At 47.0% G+C, this 18,755-nt stretch overlaps 1 protein-coding gene across 3 annotated transcripts in view; it reads right to left on the bottom strand.

Moving 5' to 3' along the window:
• The window catches only part of pcgf6 (polycomb group ring finger 6), a 144,475-nt gene that overhangs the window by 81,474 nt on the left and 44,246 nt on the right, over positions 1 to 18,755 (bottom strand). For all 3 annotated transcript variants that reach the window (XM_068053243.1, XM_068053242.1, XM_068053241.1), the window contains exon 7: positions 16,799 to 16,826. In XM_068053243.1, the coding sequence (XP_067909344.1) occupies positions 16,799 to 16,826 (28 nt within the window). The remainder of the gene's footprint in view (positions 1 to 16,798; positions 16,827 to 18,755) is intronic.

An 18,755-nucleotide genomic window follows, 5' to 3' on the forward strand; every position in this document is an offset into this window, starting at 1 on the left:
TTTGGACACCCATGTTGCCTCTCACCACACCAAGGTTTCTGTGCTGCTTGCTGCATGCATTGTGTGGCTGTAGGACTATACACAATGGAGGTTACTCCATCACTGCTATGGAGAGGAGGCTCTATGACAGCACTTCAACTCAAACTGGGACTCTTTACAGAAGTATGTCTAAAAAAGTACAGATGTTGATATTGAAGCTCTGGATACCTAGGGTTCAGTCATTCTGAAGGAATAACGCCTGGCCTGTGCTCAGTCAGCTGATAAGCTCAGGAGGCACAAAAGGTGCTACTGCAATCATCAGTGGCACTGGGTACTGAGGGGTGGGGTAGGGGCAAGATAAGGGAGCCATGGTTCTTGCTGCTGAACACAAGCAGGGCCTGCTTCAGACATTTCTCGCACTCAGAGAGGTTTCAGAGAAGCAACCAAAATTTAACAGTTACTGAAACGTACATTAAAATAGTTCAGGCGATGGGTCAATATTTGCCAGCATTTAGTGAATGCTACCGCATGAAGATTGGGCACTTGTGTGATGTACTTTTTATTTATTCGTTCATGGGATGTGGGTGTCGCTAGCCAGGCCAGCATTTATTGCCCAATTCTAATTGCCCTTGAGAAGGTGGTGGTGAGCTGCCTTCTTGAACCGCTGCAGTCCATGTGGGGTAGGTACACCCACAGTGTTGTTAGGAAGGGAGTTCCAGGATTTTGACCCAGCGACAGTGAAGGAACGGCGATATAGTTCCAAGTCAGGATGGTGTGAGGCTTGGAGGGGAACTTGCAGGTGGTGGCATTCCCAAGCATCTGCTGCCCTTGTCCTTCTAGTTGGTAGAGATCGCGAGTTTGGAAGCTGCTGTCGAAGGAGCCTTGGTGCATTGCTGCAGTGCACCTTGTAGATGGTACACACTGCAGCCACTGTACGTCAGTGGTGGATGGAGTGAATGTTTGTGGATGGGGTGCTAATCAAGCAGGCTGCTTTGTCTTGGATGATTTCGAGCTTCTTGAGTGTTGTTAGAGCTGCACCCATCCAGGCAAGTGGAGAGTATTCCATCACACTCCTGACTTGTGCCTTGTAGATGGTGGACAGGCTTTGGGGAATCAGGAGGTGAGTTACTCGCCTCAGGATTCCCAGCTTCTAACCTATTCTTGTAGCCACAGTATTTATGTAGCTGGTCCAGTTCAGTTTCTGGTCAATGGTAACCCAGGATGTTGATAGTGGGGGATTCAGCGATGGTAATGCGATTGAACATCAAGGGGAAATGATTAGATTCTCTCTTGTTGGAGAGGGTCATTGCCTGACACTTGTGTGGCACGAATGTCACTTGCCACTTATCAGCCCAAGCCTGGATGTTGTCTGGGTCTTGCCGATTTGGACACGCACTGCTTCAGTATCTGAGGAGTCACGAATGGTACTGAACATTGTGTAATCAGTGAACATTCCCACTTCTGACCTTATGATGGAGGGAAGGTTATTGATGAAGCAGCTGAAGATGGTTGGCCCAAGGACACTATCCTGAGGAACTCCTGCAGTGATGTCCTGGGAGAGTTTTCCTCTGATTCCCATTGACTCCAGTTTTGCTAGGGCTGCTTGATGCCATACTTGGTCAAATGCTGCCTTGATGTCAAGGGCAGTCACTTTCACCTCACCTCTGGAGTTCAGCTCTTTTGTCCATGTTTGAATCAAGGCTGTAATGAGGTCAGGAGCTGAGTGGTCCTGGCGGAACCCAAACTGAACATCACTGAGCAGGTTAGTGCTGAGCAAGTGCCGCTTGATAACACTGTCAACGACCCCTTCCATCACTTTGCTGATGATCGGGAGTAAGACTGATGGGGCAGTAGTTGGGACGGGTTGGATTTGTCCTGCTTTTTGTCTACAGGACATACTTTCCACATTGCTGGGTAGATGCCAGTGTTGTAGCTGTACTGGAACACCTTGGTGCGGCTAGTTCTGGAGCACAAGTCTTCAGTACTATTGCTGCAATGTTGTCAGGGCCCGTAGACTTTGTAGGATCCAGTGCCTTCTGTCGTTTCCTGATATCATGCGGAGTGAATCAGATTGGCTGTAAACTGGCATCTGTGATGCTGGGGACCTCAGGAGGAGGCCAAGATGGATCATCCACTTGGCACTCCTGGCTGAAGATGGATGCAAATGCTTCAGCCTTGTCTTTTGCACTGATGTGCTGGGCTCCTCCATCATTGAGGATGAGGATATTTGTGGAGCCTCCTTTTCGTGTCAGTTGTTTTATTGTCCACCACCATTTACAATTGGATGTGGCAGGACTGCAGAGCTTCGATCTGATCCGTTGATTGTGGAATTGCTTAGCTTTGTCTATAGCATGCTGCTTACGCTGTTTTACATGCATTTAGTCCTGAGTTGTAGCTTCACCAGGCTAACACTTCATTTTTAGGTATGCCTGGTGCTGCTCCTAGCATGCCCTCCTGTAAAGCCTGGCTACCCGACCTGAACCCGACTACATGTCGGTTTCGGGTCAGGTCGGGTCTTTATTCGGTGTCCAGTATTTGGGCTCGGGTCTGGCTGGGCTGGACTGTACTGTTTTGTTTCATATTGTTTTTGTTTTAGTCTATGATCTTTTTCTGTTTCAAAAATATGTTTTTTATTTTTGGGTCGGGCATTTAAAAAAAATTAAAGGACTCGGACCCGGGTCGGGTTCAGGCTGGCTGTTGTCGGGTCAGGCCTGGGTCGGGATTTAATTTTATACCTAAGCCAGGCTTTACCCTCCTACACTCTTCAACCAGGGTTGGTCTCCTGGCTTGATGGTAATGGTAGAGTGGGGGATATGCCGGTCCATGAGGTTACAGATTGTGGTTGAGTACAATTCTGCTGCTGCTGATGGCCCATAGCGCCTCATGGATGCCCAGTTTTGCATTGCTAGATCGGTTCGAAATCTATCCCATTTCGCATGGTGGTAGTGCCACACAACACGAAGGACGGTATCCTCAATGTGAAGGCGGGACTTCGTCGCCACTCCTACCAATACTGTCATGGACAGATGCAGCTGCGGCAGACAGATTGGTGAGGATGAGGTTAAGTATGTTTTTCCCTCTTGTTGATTCCCTCACCATCTGGTGCAGACCCAGTCTAGCAACTATGTCCTTTAGGACTCGGCCAGCTCTGTCAGTAATGGTGCTACCAAGCCACTCTTAGTGACGGACACTGAAGCCCCCACCCAGAGTACATTCTGTGCCCTTGCCACCCTCACTGCTTCTTCCAGTTGATGCTCGACATGCAAAAGCACTGATTCATCAACTGAGGGGCCGGTGACGGTAGGTGGCAATCAGCAGGAGGTTTCCTTGCCCATGTTTGACCTGATGCCATGAGACTTCATGGGGTCCGGAGTCAATGTTGAGGACTCCCAGGGCAACTCCCTCCCAACTATATACCACGGTGCCACCACCTCAGGTGGAACATACTACAGGGGTTTGCATGCTTGCCACCCTGCCCAGGCAACAGTGAGCACTACAATGGGGAAGAGGATAAAAGTGAAAAGTGAAAACAAGACACACACACAGACTCTCAACTTAGTGTCAAAGCCCTGGCCCTAAAATAGCCCTCAGCACCGAACACTCATTACTGATCAATCACTATCCTTCCTATAATGGAAATGTTTACAAGGCCGAGCTTGTACACGTTCCCCAGCTCCAATCCCAGGTGGATGTACCCCACCTAGCACCAATCCCGGGTGGATGTACGCCCACCCAGCTCCGATCCCACGTGGATGTACCCCACCCAGCACCGATCCCACGTGGATGTACCCCCACTCAGCACCGATCCCAAGTGGATGTACCCCACCCAGCACCGATCCCGGGTGGATGTACCCCACCCAGCACCGATCCCAGGTGGATGTACGCCCACCCAGCACCGATCCCAAGTGGATGTACCCCACCCAGCACCGATCCCAGGTGGATGTACCCCCACCCAGCACCGATCCCAGGTGGATGTACCCCCACCCAGCACCGATCCCGGGTGGATGTACCCCACCCAGCACCGATCCCGGGTGGATGTACCCCACCCAGCACCGATCCCAGGTGGATGTACCCCACCCAGCACCGCTCCCAGGTGGATGTACCCCCACCCAGCACCGATCCCAGGTGGATGTACCCCCACCCAGCACCGATCCCAGGTGGATGTACCCCACCCAGCACCGATCCCAGGTGGATGTACCCCACCCAGCACCGACCCCAGGTGGATGTACCCCACCCAGCACCGCTCCCAGGTGGATGTACCCCCACCCAGCACCGATCCCAGGTGGATGTACCCCCACCCAGCACCGACCCCAGGTGGATGTACCCCCACTCAGCACCGATCCCAGGTGAATGTAGCCCCACCCAGCACCGACCCCAGGTGGATGTACCCCCACTCAGCACCGACCCCAGGTGGATGTACCCCCACTCAGCACCGATCCCAGGTGAATGTAGCCCCACCCAGCACTGATCCCGGGTGGATGTTCCCCCACCCAGCACCGATCCCAGGTGGATGTACCCCCACCCAGCACCGACCCCAGGTGGATGTACCCCCACTCAGCACCGATCCCAGGTGAATGTAGCCCCACCCAGCACCGACCCCAGGTGGATGTACCCCCACTCAGCACCGATCCCAGGTGAATGTAGCCCCACCCAGCACTGATCCCGGGTGGATGTTCCCCCACCCAGCACCGATTCCAGGTGGATGTTCCCCCACCCAGCACCGATTCCAGCTGGATGTTCCCCCACCCAGCTCCAATCCCAAATGGATGTTCCCCCACCCAGCACCGATTCCAGGTGGATGTTCCCCCACCCAGCACCGATCCCAAGTGGATGTTCCCCCACCCAGCACCGATTCCAGGTGGATGTACCCCCACCCAGCACCAATACCAGGTGGATGTACCCCCACCCAGCACCGATCCCAAGTGGATGTTCCCCCACCCAGCACCAATACCAGGTGGATGTACCCCCACCCAGCACCGATCCCAAGTGGATGTTCCCCCACCCAGCACCGATCCCAAGTGGATGTTCCCCCACCCAGCACCGATCCCAAGTGGATGTTCCCCCACCCAGCACCGACCCCAGGTGGATGTTCCCCCACCCAGCACCGACCCCAGGTGGATGTACCCCCACTCAGCACCGATCCCAGGTGAATGTAGCCCCACCCAGCACTGATCCCGGGTGGATGTTCCCCCACCCAGCACCGATCCCAAGTGGATGTTCCCCCACCCAGCACCAATACCAGGTGGATGTACCCCCACCCAGCACCAATCCCAAGTGGATGTACCCCCACCCAGCACCAATCCCAAGTGGATGTTCCCCCACCCAGCACCGATCCCAAGTGGATGTTCCCCCACCCAGCACCGATCCCAAGTGGATGTTCCCCCACCCAGCACCGACCCCAGGTGGATGTTCCCCCACCCAGCACCGACCCCAGGTGGATGTACCCCCACTCAGCACCGATCCCAGGTGAATGTAGCCCCACCCAGCACCGACCCCAGGTGGATGTACCCCCACTCAGCACCGATCCCAGGTGAATGTAGCCCCACCCAGCACTGATCCCGGGTGGATGTTCCCCCACCCAGCACCGATTCCAGGTGGATGTTCCCCCACCCAGCACCGATTCCAGCTGGATGTTCCCCCACCCAGCTCCAATCCCAAATGGATGTTCCCCCACCCAGCACCGATTCCAGGTGGATGTTCCCCCACCCAGCACCGATCCCAAGTGGATGTTCCCCCACCCAGCACCGATTCCAGGTGGATGTACCCCCACCCAGCACCAATACCAGGTGGATGTACCCCCACCCAGCACCGATCCCAAGTGGATGTTCCCCCACCCAGCACCAATACCAGGTGGATGTACCCCCACCCAGCACCAATCCCAAGTGGATGTTCCCCCACCCAGCACCGATCCCAAGTGGATGTTCCCCCACCCAGCACCGATCCCAAGTGGATGTTCCCCCACCCAGCACCGACCCCAGGTGGATGTTCCCCCACCCAGCACCGACCCCAGGTGGATGTTCCCCCACCCAGCACCAATCCCAAGTGGATGTTCCCCCACCCAGCACCAATCCCAAGTGGATGTTCCCCCACCCAGCACCGACCCCAGGTGGATGTACCCCCACCCAGCACCAATACCAGGTGGATGTGCCCCTGTCTAGTTCCAATCCCGTGCAGATGTACTCCCTGTCTGGCACAAATCCCGCATGGATGTACCCCCTGACCGGCACCGAGCTGTTGCTCTATGGAACCCCTTATTCACTGTTGATGCCTTCCTCTAAACTAGTTCCCCTGCTCTTCAGTTCTATCCACCACTTCCTCATAGTGCACAGCCTCCCTGTATACGAGCGATTCCCTTTTCTAACTATTGCAATCCCACATCTAATTTCCAGGCTCCAACTTGCAGTGGTGCCTTGTTCCCAGCTGGTAGACAGAGTGCTGACAGCAAGTAATCCAGCCAGCTTCCACTTTGCATATCAGTACACTCGTGTATTTTTAAAAATTGACATTGGCAGCTTCGCCAGGGTTCAGAGAATTGCTGCTGACTCCACTTATTACTTGTGAATATTTCTCTCAGTTTATAATTATTACTCAGCAATATTTCTCGATTCAAATAGAGATTAGCACTGCTGAAGTCGCACTTCCATGTCTCATCATTCTATTTCTCTCCTGCCGTTGATTACAGTAAACAATGCCATCCAGCAGGAGCGTGAAAATCAAGTAATGTTATTGCAAAAATCACCAGCCAGCCTGAGGGAGGCAGGGGAGTGAAGCCTGGAATGGGGGGAGGTGCAGGGGGTCAACCAGCCTGGAAGATGGCGTCGGGGGGGCTGCCAGGCTCGAAGTGGTTGGGGGGGAATGAGCCTGGAAAGGCAGAGAGACTGCCGGAATGGGAAGAAGTAGGGGGAACCAGCCTGGAGTGGGAGCAGTGAACCAACATGTGCCAGTTTGCCCATGACTTAATTGAAATGTTACTTGCATGTGATCTGTTTGGGAGTTTCAATTCTTCCAGCAATGCTTAGATTTACAGTACAGCAGCTGGATTTTAGCAAGGAGGAGGTGCAAGATTTGATTAACAATAATCCTATGAAGTTTCAGACCTAACAGCACAAACAGATCACACAGTGCAGATTGAACAGCGCAATGAGTAATCTGTTTTCCCAAAATGTTGCTGAGTAAATCGATATCATGTTATTTCAGTTGCAAGTTAGTGAACATCAGCACTTTCAAAACATAAAACGGAGAACTGACTGTGTGACAGTGGCTGCACCAAATACTGCATGACCTTTTCACACGATGATATAAACCATGATATAAACCCCTGACCCCCGACAAAACCCCTTCCCCAACACAAGCCCCCATCCCTCTGACATAATTCCCACTCCCCTGATATAAACCCCTGCCCCTCCTGCATACAGTAACCCAAAGCTGCACAGTGGCTGGAGCAGCAAGTTGACCTGAATTAACCGCGCAAATAGATGTAAATGGATACGATATCGTGGCGATTATGGAGACATGGCTGCAGGGTGACCAAGGATGGGAACTGAACATCCAAAGGTATTCAATATTTAGGAAGGACAGGCAAAAAGGAAAAGGAGGTGTTGTTAGTAAAAGAGGAAATCAATACAATAGAGAGGAAGGATATTAGCTCAGAGAATCCTGATGTGGAATCTGTATGGGTGGAGCTAAGAAACAGCAAGGGCAGAAATCATTGTGGGGGTTGTATACAGACCCCCAAACAGCAGTGGTGATGCAGATGATGGCATTAAAGAGGAAATTAGAGATGCATGCAATAAGGGTGCAATTGTAATCATGGGTGATTTTAATCTACATATAGATTGGACAAACAAAATTAACAATATTACTGTAGAGGAGGAATTCCTGGAGTGCGTACGTGATGGTTTTTTGGACCAGTATGTTGAGGAACCAACTAGAGAACAGGCCATCCTAGACTGGGTATTGTGTAATGAGAAAGGATTAGTTAAAAATCTTGTTGTGCGGGGTCCCTTGGGGAAGAGCGAACATAACATGATAGAATTCTTCATTAAGATGGAAAGTGAGAGAGTTGATTCCGAGACTAGGGTCCTGAAACGAAATAAAGGAAATTATGAAGGTATGAGGCGCGAGTTGGCTATGATAGATTGGGGAATGTTACTTAAAGGGTTGACAGTGGATAGAGAATGGTTAGCATTTAAAGCGTGCATGGATAAATTACAACAATTGGTCATTTCTGTCTGGCGCAAAAATAAAACAGGAAGGGTGGCTCAACCGTGGCTTACAAAAGAAATTAGGGATAATATTAGGTCCAAGGAGGAGAAATATAAAATGGCCAGAACAAGCAGCAAACCTGAGGATTGGGAGCAGTTTAGAATTCAGCAAAGGAGGACAAAGGGATTGGTTAAGAAGGGGAAAATAGAGTATGAGAGTAAGCTTGCAGAGAACATAAAAACTAACTGTAAAAGCTTCCATAGATATGTGAAGTGAAAAAGATTGGTGAAGACAAATGTAGGTCCCTTACAGTCAGAAACGGGGGAATTATAATGGGGAACAAAGAAATGCCAGACCAATTAAATACATACTTTGGTTCTGTCTTCACAAAGGAGGACACAAATTACCTCCCAGAAATGTTGGGGAACATAGGGTCTAGTGAGAAGGAGGAACTGTATGAAATCAGTATTCGTAGGAAAATGGTATAACCCCACTATTTAAAAAAGAAGGTAGAGAGAAAACAGGTAATTATCGACCGGTTAGCCTGACATCAGTAGTGGGGAGAAAGCTCGAGTCCATTATAAAAGATGTAATAGCAGAGCACTTGGAAAACAATGATAAGATCGGTCAAAGTCAACATGGATTTACAAAAGGGAAATCATGCTTGACAAATCTATAGAACATAGAACATTACAGCGCAGTACAGGCCCTTCAGCCCTCGATGTTGCGCCGACCTGTGAAACCATCTGACCTACACTATTCCATTTTCATCCATATGTCTATCCAATGACCACTTAAATGCCCTTAAAGTTGGCGAGTCTACTACTGTTGCAGGCAGGGCGTTCCACGCCCCTACTACTCTCTGAGTAAAGAAACTACCTCTAACATCTGTCCTATATCTATCACCCCTCAACTTAAAGCTATGTCCCCTCATGTTTGCCATCACCATCCGAGGAAAAAGGCTCTCACTATCCACCCTGTCCAACCCTCTGATTATCTTATATGTCTCTATTAAGTCACCTCTTCTCCTCCTTCTCTCCAACGAAAACAACCTCAAGTCCCTCAGCCTTTCCTCATAAGACCTTCCCTCCATACCAGGCAACATCCTAGGAAATCTCCTCTGCACCTTTTCCAAAGCTTCCACATCCTTCCTGTAATGCGGTGACCAGAACTGCACGCAATACTCCAGGTGCGGCCGCACCAGAGTTCTGTACAGCTGCAGCATGACCTCGTGGCTCCTAAACTCGATCCCCCTACTAATAAAAGCTAACACACCATATGCCTTCTTAACAGCTCTATTAACCTGGGTGGCAACTTTCAGGGATTTATGTACCTGGACACCAAGATCTCTCTGCTCATCTACGCTACCAAGAATCTTCCCATTAGCCCAGTATTCTGCAATCCTGTTACTCCTTCCGAAGTGAATCACCTCACACTTTTCCGCATTAAACTCCATTTGCCATCTCTCAGCCCAGCTCTGCAGCCTATCTATGTCCCTCTGTAACCTACAACATCCTTCGGCACTATCCACAACTCCACCGACCTTAGTGTCATCCGCAAATTTACTAACCCACCCTTCTACACCCTCATCCAGGTCATTTATAAAAATGACAAACAGCAGTGGCCCCAAAACAGATCCTTGCGGTACACCACTAGAAACTATACTCCAGGATGAACATTTGCCATCAACCACCACCCTCTGTCTTCTTTCAGCTAGCCAATTTCTGATCCAAAGCACTAATTCACCTTCAATCCCATACTTCTGTATTTTCTGCAATAGCCTACCGTGGGGAACCTTATCAAACGCCTTACTGACATCCATATAGACCACATCCACGGCTTTACCCTCATCCACTTGTTTGGTCACCTTGTCAAAAAACTCAATAAGGTTTGTGAGGCACGACCTACCCTTCACAAAACCGTGCTGACTATCTCTAATGAACTTATTCTTTTCAAGATGATTATAAATCCTATCTCTTATAACCTTTTCCAACATTTTACCCACAACCGAAGTAAGGCTCACAGGTCTATAATTACCAGGGCTGTCTCTACTCCCCTTCTTGAACAAGGGGACAACATTTGCTATCCTCCAGTCTTCCGGCACTATTCCTGTCGACAATGACGACATAAAAATCAAGGACAACGGCTCTGCAATCTCCTCCCTGGCTTCCCAGAGAATCCTAGGATAAATCCCATCTGGCCCAGGGGACTTATCTATTTTCACACTTTCCAAAATTGCTAACACCTCCTCCTTGTGAACCTCAATCCCATCTAGCCTAGTAGTCTGTATCTCAGTATTCTCCTCAACAACATTTTCTTTCTCCACTGTAAATACTGACGAAAAATATTCATTTAACGCTTCCCCTATCTCCTCTGATTCCACACACAACTTCCCACTACTATCCTTGATTGGCCCTAACCTATTTCTAGTCATTCTTTTATTCCTGATATACCTATAGAAAGCCTTAGGGTTTTCTTTGATCCTATCCGCCAATGACTTCTCATGTCCTCTCCTTGCTCTTCTTATCTCTCCCTTTAGATCCTTCCTGGCTAGCTTGTAACTCTCAAGCGCCCTAACTGAGCCTTCACGTCTCATCCTAACATAAGCCTTCTTCTTCTTCTACTGGAAATTTTTGAGTATGTACCTAGTAGAATAGAAAAGGGAGAACCAGTGGATGTGGTGTTTTTGGACTTTCAGAAAGCTTTCGATAAGGTGCCACATAAGAGATTAGTGTGCAAAATTAAAGCACATGGGATTGGGGGGGGGGTAAGGTAGTGATATGGATAGAGAACTGGTTGGCAGACAGGAAACAAAGAGTAGGAATAAACGGGCCTTTTTCCAGGTGACAGGCAGTGACTAGTGGGGTACCGCAGGGATCAGTGCTAGGACCCCAGCTTTCACAATATATATTAATGATATAAATGAGGGAATTAAATGTAATATATCCAAGTTTGCAGACGACACAAAGGTGGGTGGGAGTGGGAGCTGTGAGGAGGATGCAGAGAAGCTCCAGTGTGATTTGGACAGGTTGAGAGAGTAGGCATATACATGGCAGATGCAATACAATGTGGATAAATGTGAGGTTATCCACTTTGGTGGCAAAAACAGAAAGGCAGATTATTATCTGAACGGCGATAGATTGGGAAAGGGGGAGGTGCAGCAAGACCTGGGTGTCCTTGTGCACCAGTCGCTGAAAAGTAAGCATGCAAGTGCAGCAGGCATTTAAGAAGGCAAATGGTATTTTTGGCCTTCATAGCGAGAGGATTAGAGTACAGGAGCAAGGATGTCTTGCTGCAATTATACAAGGCCTTGGTGAGACCACATCTGGAGTATTGTGTGCAGTTTTGGTTTCCTTATCTGAGGAAGGATGTTCTTGCTATGGAGGGAGTGCAGCAAAGGTTCACCAGACTGATTCCTGGGATGGCAGGAATGACGTATGACGAGAGATTGGGTCGATTAGGCTTGTATTCGCTAGAGTTCAGTAGAATGAGAGGGGATCTCATAGAAACCTACAAAATTCTAACAGGACTGGACAGACTAGATGCAGGAAGGATGTTCCCGATGGTGGGGGAGTCCAGGACCAGTGGTCACAATCTAACAATAAGGGGTAAGCCATTTAGGACTGAGATGAGGAGGGATTTCTTCACCCAGAGAGTGGTGAACCTGTGGAATTCTCTACCACAGAAAGCAGTTGAGACCAAATCATTAAATATATTCAAGAAAGAGTTAAATATAGTTCTTAGGGCTAAAGGGATCAAGGGATACAGGGGGAAAGCAGGAACAGGGTAATGAGTTTGGATGATCAGCCATGATCATATTGAATGGTGGAGCAGGCTTGAAGGGCAGACTGGCCTACTCCTGCTCCTATTTTTCTATGTTTCTATGAAATGTCTTCCCAAACTTGAAACTTCCCAGTTTGGAGAATTATCAGGAATACGAATAAGCCAATAGGCCTAAACAAGCCCTTCCTTCCCAGAATGACCTGAGTTGTCTCCTAAAGCTACTAACACTGCCCATGAAATGGCCCTAATGCATCTACAGCTGACACAATACTAACAGTCATGTTTCATCACCAGGTACAGGAAATAATCAAAAAGGCTAATGGAAGGACTAGAATACAAGGAGGTAGAAGTTATCCTTCACCTGGAGTTACTGTCAGCAGTTCTGGGCACCACCCCATAGGAAGGACTAACTGGCCTTGGAGGGAGTGCAGCAGAATGATATCTGTACTCTAAGGATTAAATTATGACGAGAGATTACTCAAACTGGATCTGATGAAAGGTCATCGACCTGAAAGTTTAACTCTGTTTCTCTCTCCACAGATGTTGCCTGACCTGCTGAGTATTACCAGCATTTTCTGTCTTTATTACACAAACTGAGTTGTATTTCCTGGAATTTAGAAAGGTAATTTGATCAAAGTTTACAAGATACTAAGGGGAACAGATAGGACAGATAGAGAGAAACAACTGTTTGGGGAATCTGGGGACCATAGTCTAAAAATTAGAGCCAGACCTTTGAGGAGCGAAATTAGGAAACTTTCCTTAGAATCACAGAATGGTTACAGCACAGAAGGAGGCCATTCAGCCCCTTGTGTCTGTGCTGGCTCTCTGCAAGAGCAACTCACCTAGTCCCATTCCCATGCCTTTTTCCTGTAGCTCTGCAGATTTTTCTCTTCAGATAATTATCCAATTTTCTTCTTAAAGCCAAGATTGATTCTTCCTCCATCACACTCAGGCAGTGCATTCCAGATCACAACCACTTACAGTGTAAAGAAGCTGTTCCTCATGTTGCCGTTGCTTCTTTTGCCATTCACCTTAAATTGGTGTTCTCTGGTTGTCGACCCTTCACCGAGTGGAAACAGTTTCTCCCTATCTACCCCATCTTCTCCAATCTACCCACGTAATTAAAGTTCCTCATCCTTAGAACCATTCTCGTGAATCTTTTTTTGCACCCTCTCAAAAACCTTCACATCCTTCCTGAAGCACAGTTCCCAGAATTGGACACAATACTCCAGTTAACAATGAACCAGTGTTTTATAAAGGTTCACCATTACTTCCTTGCTTTTGTACTCACTGCCTCTATTTATAAAGCCCAGGATGCCATATGCCTTATTAACCACTTTCTCAATCTGTCCTGTCACCTTCAATGATTTGTACATGTATATCTCCAGGTCACTCTGCTCCTGCACCCCCTTTAGAATTGTATCCTTTATTTTATATTACCTGTCGCTCTTCCTATCAAAATTAATCACTTCACGCTTCTCTGCATTAAATTTCATCTGCCATGTGTTTGGCCAGTCCACCAGCCTGTCTATGTTTTCTTGAAGTCTATCACTATCCTTCTGACAATTCATAAGACTTCTAAGTTTTGTGTCATCTACAAGTTTTGAAATTGAGCCCTGCACACCCAAGTCTAGGTGATTAATATAGATCAAGAAAAGTAGTGGTCCTGACACCAACCCCTATATACTGTCCTCCAGTCCAAAAAAACAACCATTCACCATTCCTCCCCATTTCCTGTCACTCAGCCAACTTTGTATCCATGCTGCCACTGTCCCTTTTATACCATAGGCTTCACCTTTGCTGACAAGCCTGTTATGTGGAACTTTATCAAATAACTTTTGGAAGTCCATGTAAACCTCAACCACAATACCCTCATCAACCCTACTCTTACCTAATCAAAAACTCAATCAAATTAGGATCAGAGAATTATAGGTTATAGGAAGAGTAGGCCATTCAGCCCATCAAGCCTCCTCCACCATTCAAACAGATCATGGCTGATCATCTACCTCTAAGCCATTTTTCCCCACAATCCCCATATCCCTTGATGTCATTAGTATCCAGAAATCTATCGATTACTGTCTTGAACATGCTCAATGATTGAGCTTCCACAGCCTCTAGAGTAGAGAATTCCACAGATTCACCACCCTGAGTAAAGAAATTCCTCCTCATCTCAGTCTTAAATTGTCTGCCCCTTACTCTGGGACTTTGCTCTAGACTCACCAGCCAGGGGAAACATCCTATCCACATCTACCCTGTCACGCCCTGTAAGAATTTTATAAGTTTCAATAAGATCACCTCTCATTCTTCAAAACTCTAGAGAATATAGGCCAGTTTCTGGAATCTCTCCTAAGACAATCCCGCCATCCCAGAGATTAGTCTGGTGAACCTCCGCTGCACTCCCTCTATGGCAAGTATATCCTTCCTCAGATAAGGAAACCAAAACTGTACACAATACTCCACATGCGGTCTTATCAAGGCTTTATACAATTGCAGTAATATATCTTTACTCCTGTACTCAAATGCCCTTGCATGAAGGCCAACATACCATTTGCCTTCTTAATTGCTTGCTGTACCTGCATACTAGAATTTAGTAACTAATGAACAAGGACACCCAGGTCTCTTTGGACATCAACACTTCCCAATCTCTCACCATTTTAGAAAAGTCTGCCTTTCTGTTTTTTCTACCAAAGTGGATCACTCCACATTTATTCACATTATATTCCATTTGCCATGTTCTTGCCCATTCACTTAGCCTGTCCAAATCCCCTTGAAACCTCCTTGCACCTTCTTCACAACTTACATTCCCTCCTAGTTTTGTGTCATCAGCAAATTTGGAAATATTACAATTGGTCCCCACATCCAAATCATTGATATAGACTGTGAACAGCTGTGGCCCAAGCACTGATCCTTGCTGTACCCCACGAGTAACAGCCTTCCATCCTGAGAATGACCCATTTATTCCAACTCTCTGCTTTTTGTTTGTTCACCAATTCTCAATCCATACCAGTATATTACCCCCAATCCCATGTGCTCTAATTTTATTTATTAACCTCCTGTGTGGGACCTTATCAAAAGCCTTCTGAAAATCCAAATACACCACATCCACGGGTTCTCCTTTAACTATGCTACAAGTAACATCCACAAAAAACTAACAGGTTTGTCAAACATGATTTCCCTTTCAAATCCATGTTGACTCTGCCCAATCATATTACTTTCCAAGTGTCCAGTTATCTCATCCTTTATAATAGATTCTAACATTTTCCCTACTACTGAAGTCAAACTAACAGGTCTGTAGTTCTCTGTTTTCTCTCTTGCTCCCTTCTTAAATAGTGGGGTAACATTTGCTACTTTCCAGTTTGCAGGGTCCCTTCTAGAATCTATAGAATTTTGAAAGATAATCACCAATGCATCCACTATCTCTGTAGCCACCTCTTTCAACACTCTGGTCCAGGGGATTTATCGACTTTCAATCCAATTAATTTTTCGAGCACTACCTCTTTATTGATACTAATTACTCTCAGTTCCTCATTTTTACAAGCCCCTTGGTTCCCTAGTATTTCTGGGAGATTCTCTGGGGGTGCAGAGGCGATTCACCAGGATGTTGCCTGGGATGGAACATTTAAGCTATGAAGAGAGGTTGGATAGGCTTGGGTTGTTTTCGCTGGAGCAGAGAAGACTGAGGGGTGATCTGATCGAGGTGTACAAGATTATGAGGGGCATGGACAGGGTGGCTAGGGAGCAGCTGTTCCCCTTAGTTGAAGGGTCAGTTATGAGGGGTCACAAGTTTAAGGTGAGGGGCGGGAGGTTTAAGGGGGATTTGTGGAAGAACATTTTTACCCAGAGGGTGGGGACGGTCTGGAATGCACTGCCTGGGAGGGTGGTAGAGGCAAGTTGCCTCACATCCTTGAAAAAGTACCTGGATGAGCACTTGGCACGTCATAACATTCAAGGCTATGGGCCAAGTGCTGGCAAATGGGATTAGGTAGACAGGTCAGGTGTTTTAATGCATTGGTGCAGACTCGATGGGCCGAAGGGCCTCTTCTGCATTGTATTATTCTGTGATTCCTCCATGGCTAGGTAATTGTTTAGTCTCTCTGCAATTTCCTCATTCTCCACCACAAACTCTCCTGTCTCCGCCTGTGATGGACCCACATTCATCCTTGCTAATCGTTTCCTTTTCACGAACCAAAAGAAGTTTTTACAGTCTGCCTTTATGTTTCTAGCTAGCTTGTATTCATAATCTCTTTTGCCTTTATCAGTTTCTTGGTCCTCTTTTGTTGGACTCTAAATTGCTCCCAATCGTCGGGTTTACCACTTTTTCTGGAGACCTTATAAGACACTTGCAATCTTTAACTTAGTCAAGCACGATTTGCCTTTAACAAATCTGGGCTGGCTTTCCTTAATTAATCCACACCTGTCCAAGTGACTGTTAATTTTGTCATGGATTATTGTTTCTAAAAGCTTTCCCACAAATGAGATTAAATTAACTGGCCTGTAGTTGCTGGGTTTATCCCTTTTTTGAACAAAGGTGTAACATTTGCAATTTTCCAGTCCTCCGGCACCACCCCTGTATATAAGGAGGACCAGAATGTTATGGCCAGTGTCTCCACAATTTCCATCCTTACCTCCCTCAGCATCCTTGAATGCATCAACATTAAGTACAGATAGCCTTTCTAATACCTCGTCTTTGTCAATTTTTAGCCTATCCAGTAAAATGGCTCAATGGCCTCCTCCCGTACCTGTGTTCCTAAATTCAACACGTCAATTATCAGTGCACTGGCTTTAGAAAAAGGATCTTCAATTAGTTTAGTTTTGTTCACAATGCACATACCTTATAGTCGCCAACTCCAAGATCAGCTCTGCAAAAACAGAATAACAACCATTAGTTTGTGATGGCCAGGTCAGAGACCAACATTTCTAACTCCACCTCAGCTCAACCTGAAAATTCCAGAAATATACAGCAGGTTCACGTTTTAGGTTACGCGACAGTATGTTAGGTATGGAGTGTTTATTTGAGAAACCAGGGTAAAGACACAACACCAAGGCCGCAAAGGTTGAATGAGTAGATGAGGCAAAGCAGGAATCACTGGTAAACAACAGATCATTTGACCAATTAATTTAGTGGGATTTTTAATTATTTTGTAATTTTTACGAGACTGGATTGGAGGACTCAGAACTCAGAACAAATAACGAAGCAGCATGAGATACAATTTCACATGCACCAGACCCTTCCATTGGATATGTCCAAACTACTAACTGTATCAAATTATTCTCTCCATGGTTCAGTTGGAAAGGCTGTTGCCCCGAAGTCAGGAGGTTGTGGATTCAAGTCCCACTGCAAGATTTCAGAACATAATCTAGGCTGACACGCAGATCTATTATTAGAAGTACCATTCGATGGATGAGATTACGAAGAATTATATAGAATCTACAGCACAGAAACAGGCCATTCGGCCCAACTGGTCTAGGCTGGTGCTTATACTCTACATGAAACTTCACACACTCCACTTCATCTCACTGTATCAATATATAATTGGCCATATCGGTAACTGGATACACATTTAAATATATGCTGTGACCTGTGGAGAAGTGGAGCTAGAGAAAGACAGTACACTCCTCTCACCTCAGATGTAACAATATCTAAAGAAATGGGTGAGGTAGAGGGAGAGAGACACTCAGTATGGAGCTAGTGTCCAGAGAGGAGTTACTGCTTTTAAGAGCGGTGGGGGTGAGGAAAGGAGCGAAGAAATTCATTCACTAACAGTCCAGAGCAAATTCCTCAATTGGTAACAATCCAAATGCAAAAGGAACACTAGACCAACAAAACTCAAAGCACAGTTTCAAAATCCTCAATAGAAGAAAATGCAAATAGTTACAGTTTGAGGCTGGGTCAAACAGACTTAAAAAACAGGAGACAGCATCAAACCCTGGCATGTTAGACTGGATTCTGTGCTATGCCCAGAAGACTGTCTGGGACTGAGTCACTTAAATGACAAATCAGCCCTAAACATTAAACCTGCAGCATCATCCAGTGTCAGCAAGGATTCGCTGCTCAAAGAGCTTCACATCTTCTGACAAATAAACTACAGACAACACAAAAATCGTATCTTTCAGAACTATTTGTATTTAGGAAAATCAATATCATTACAACCCAGCCTCCTTCAGAATCATCTTTTTAAACTTAGAAACTGCAGAGAACACTCACTTCAACACACAAACCTCTCTCCCATTGCCATATACACTGACCACAAAAACACAACCTCCCCGCCCTACACTGACCAGTGTCCGTACACAGACTGATCAACACCACATACACTGACCACCTTGGCTCCCCCTGAGGTTCCCATCACAGATGCCAGTCTTCAGCCAATTCGATTCACTCCACGTGATTTAAGAAATGGCTGAGCACGCTGGATACAGCAAAGGCTATGGGACCTGACAATATCCCTGCTGTAATGCTACAGACGTGCTCCAGAACGTGCCACGTCCCTAGCCAAGCTGTTCCAGTACAGCTACAACACTGGAATCTACCCAATGAGGAAAATTGCCCAGGTATGTCCTGTGCACAAAAAGCAGGTCAAATCCAATATGGCCAATTACCGCCCCATCAGTCTACTCTCAATCATCAACAAAGTGAGGAAGGTGTCACTGGCAGTGCTATCAAGTGCCACTTACTCAGCAACAACCTGCTCACCGATGAAGTTTAGGTCCCACCAGGACCACTTGGCTCAAAAACTCATTACAGCCTTGGTTCAAAAATAGAATAGTCAGCACAGAAGGTCCTTCGA

This window comes from Heterodontus francisci, chromosome 20, assembly GCF_036365525.1.
Source record: "Heterodontus francisci isolate sHetFra1 chromosome 20, sHetFra1.hap1, whole genome shotgun sequence".
Classification (NCBI taxonomy): Eukaryota; Metazoa; Chordata; class Chondrichthyes; order Heterodontiformes; family Heterodontidae; genus Heterodontus; species Heterodontus francisci.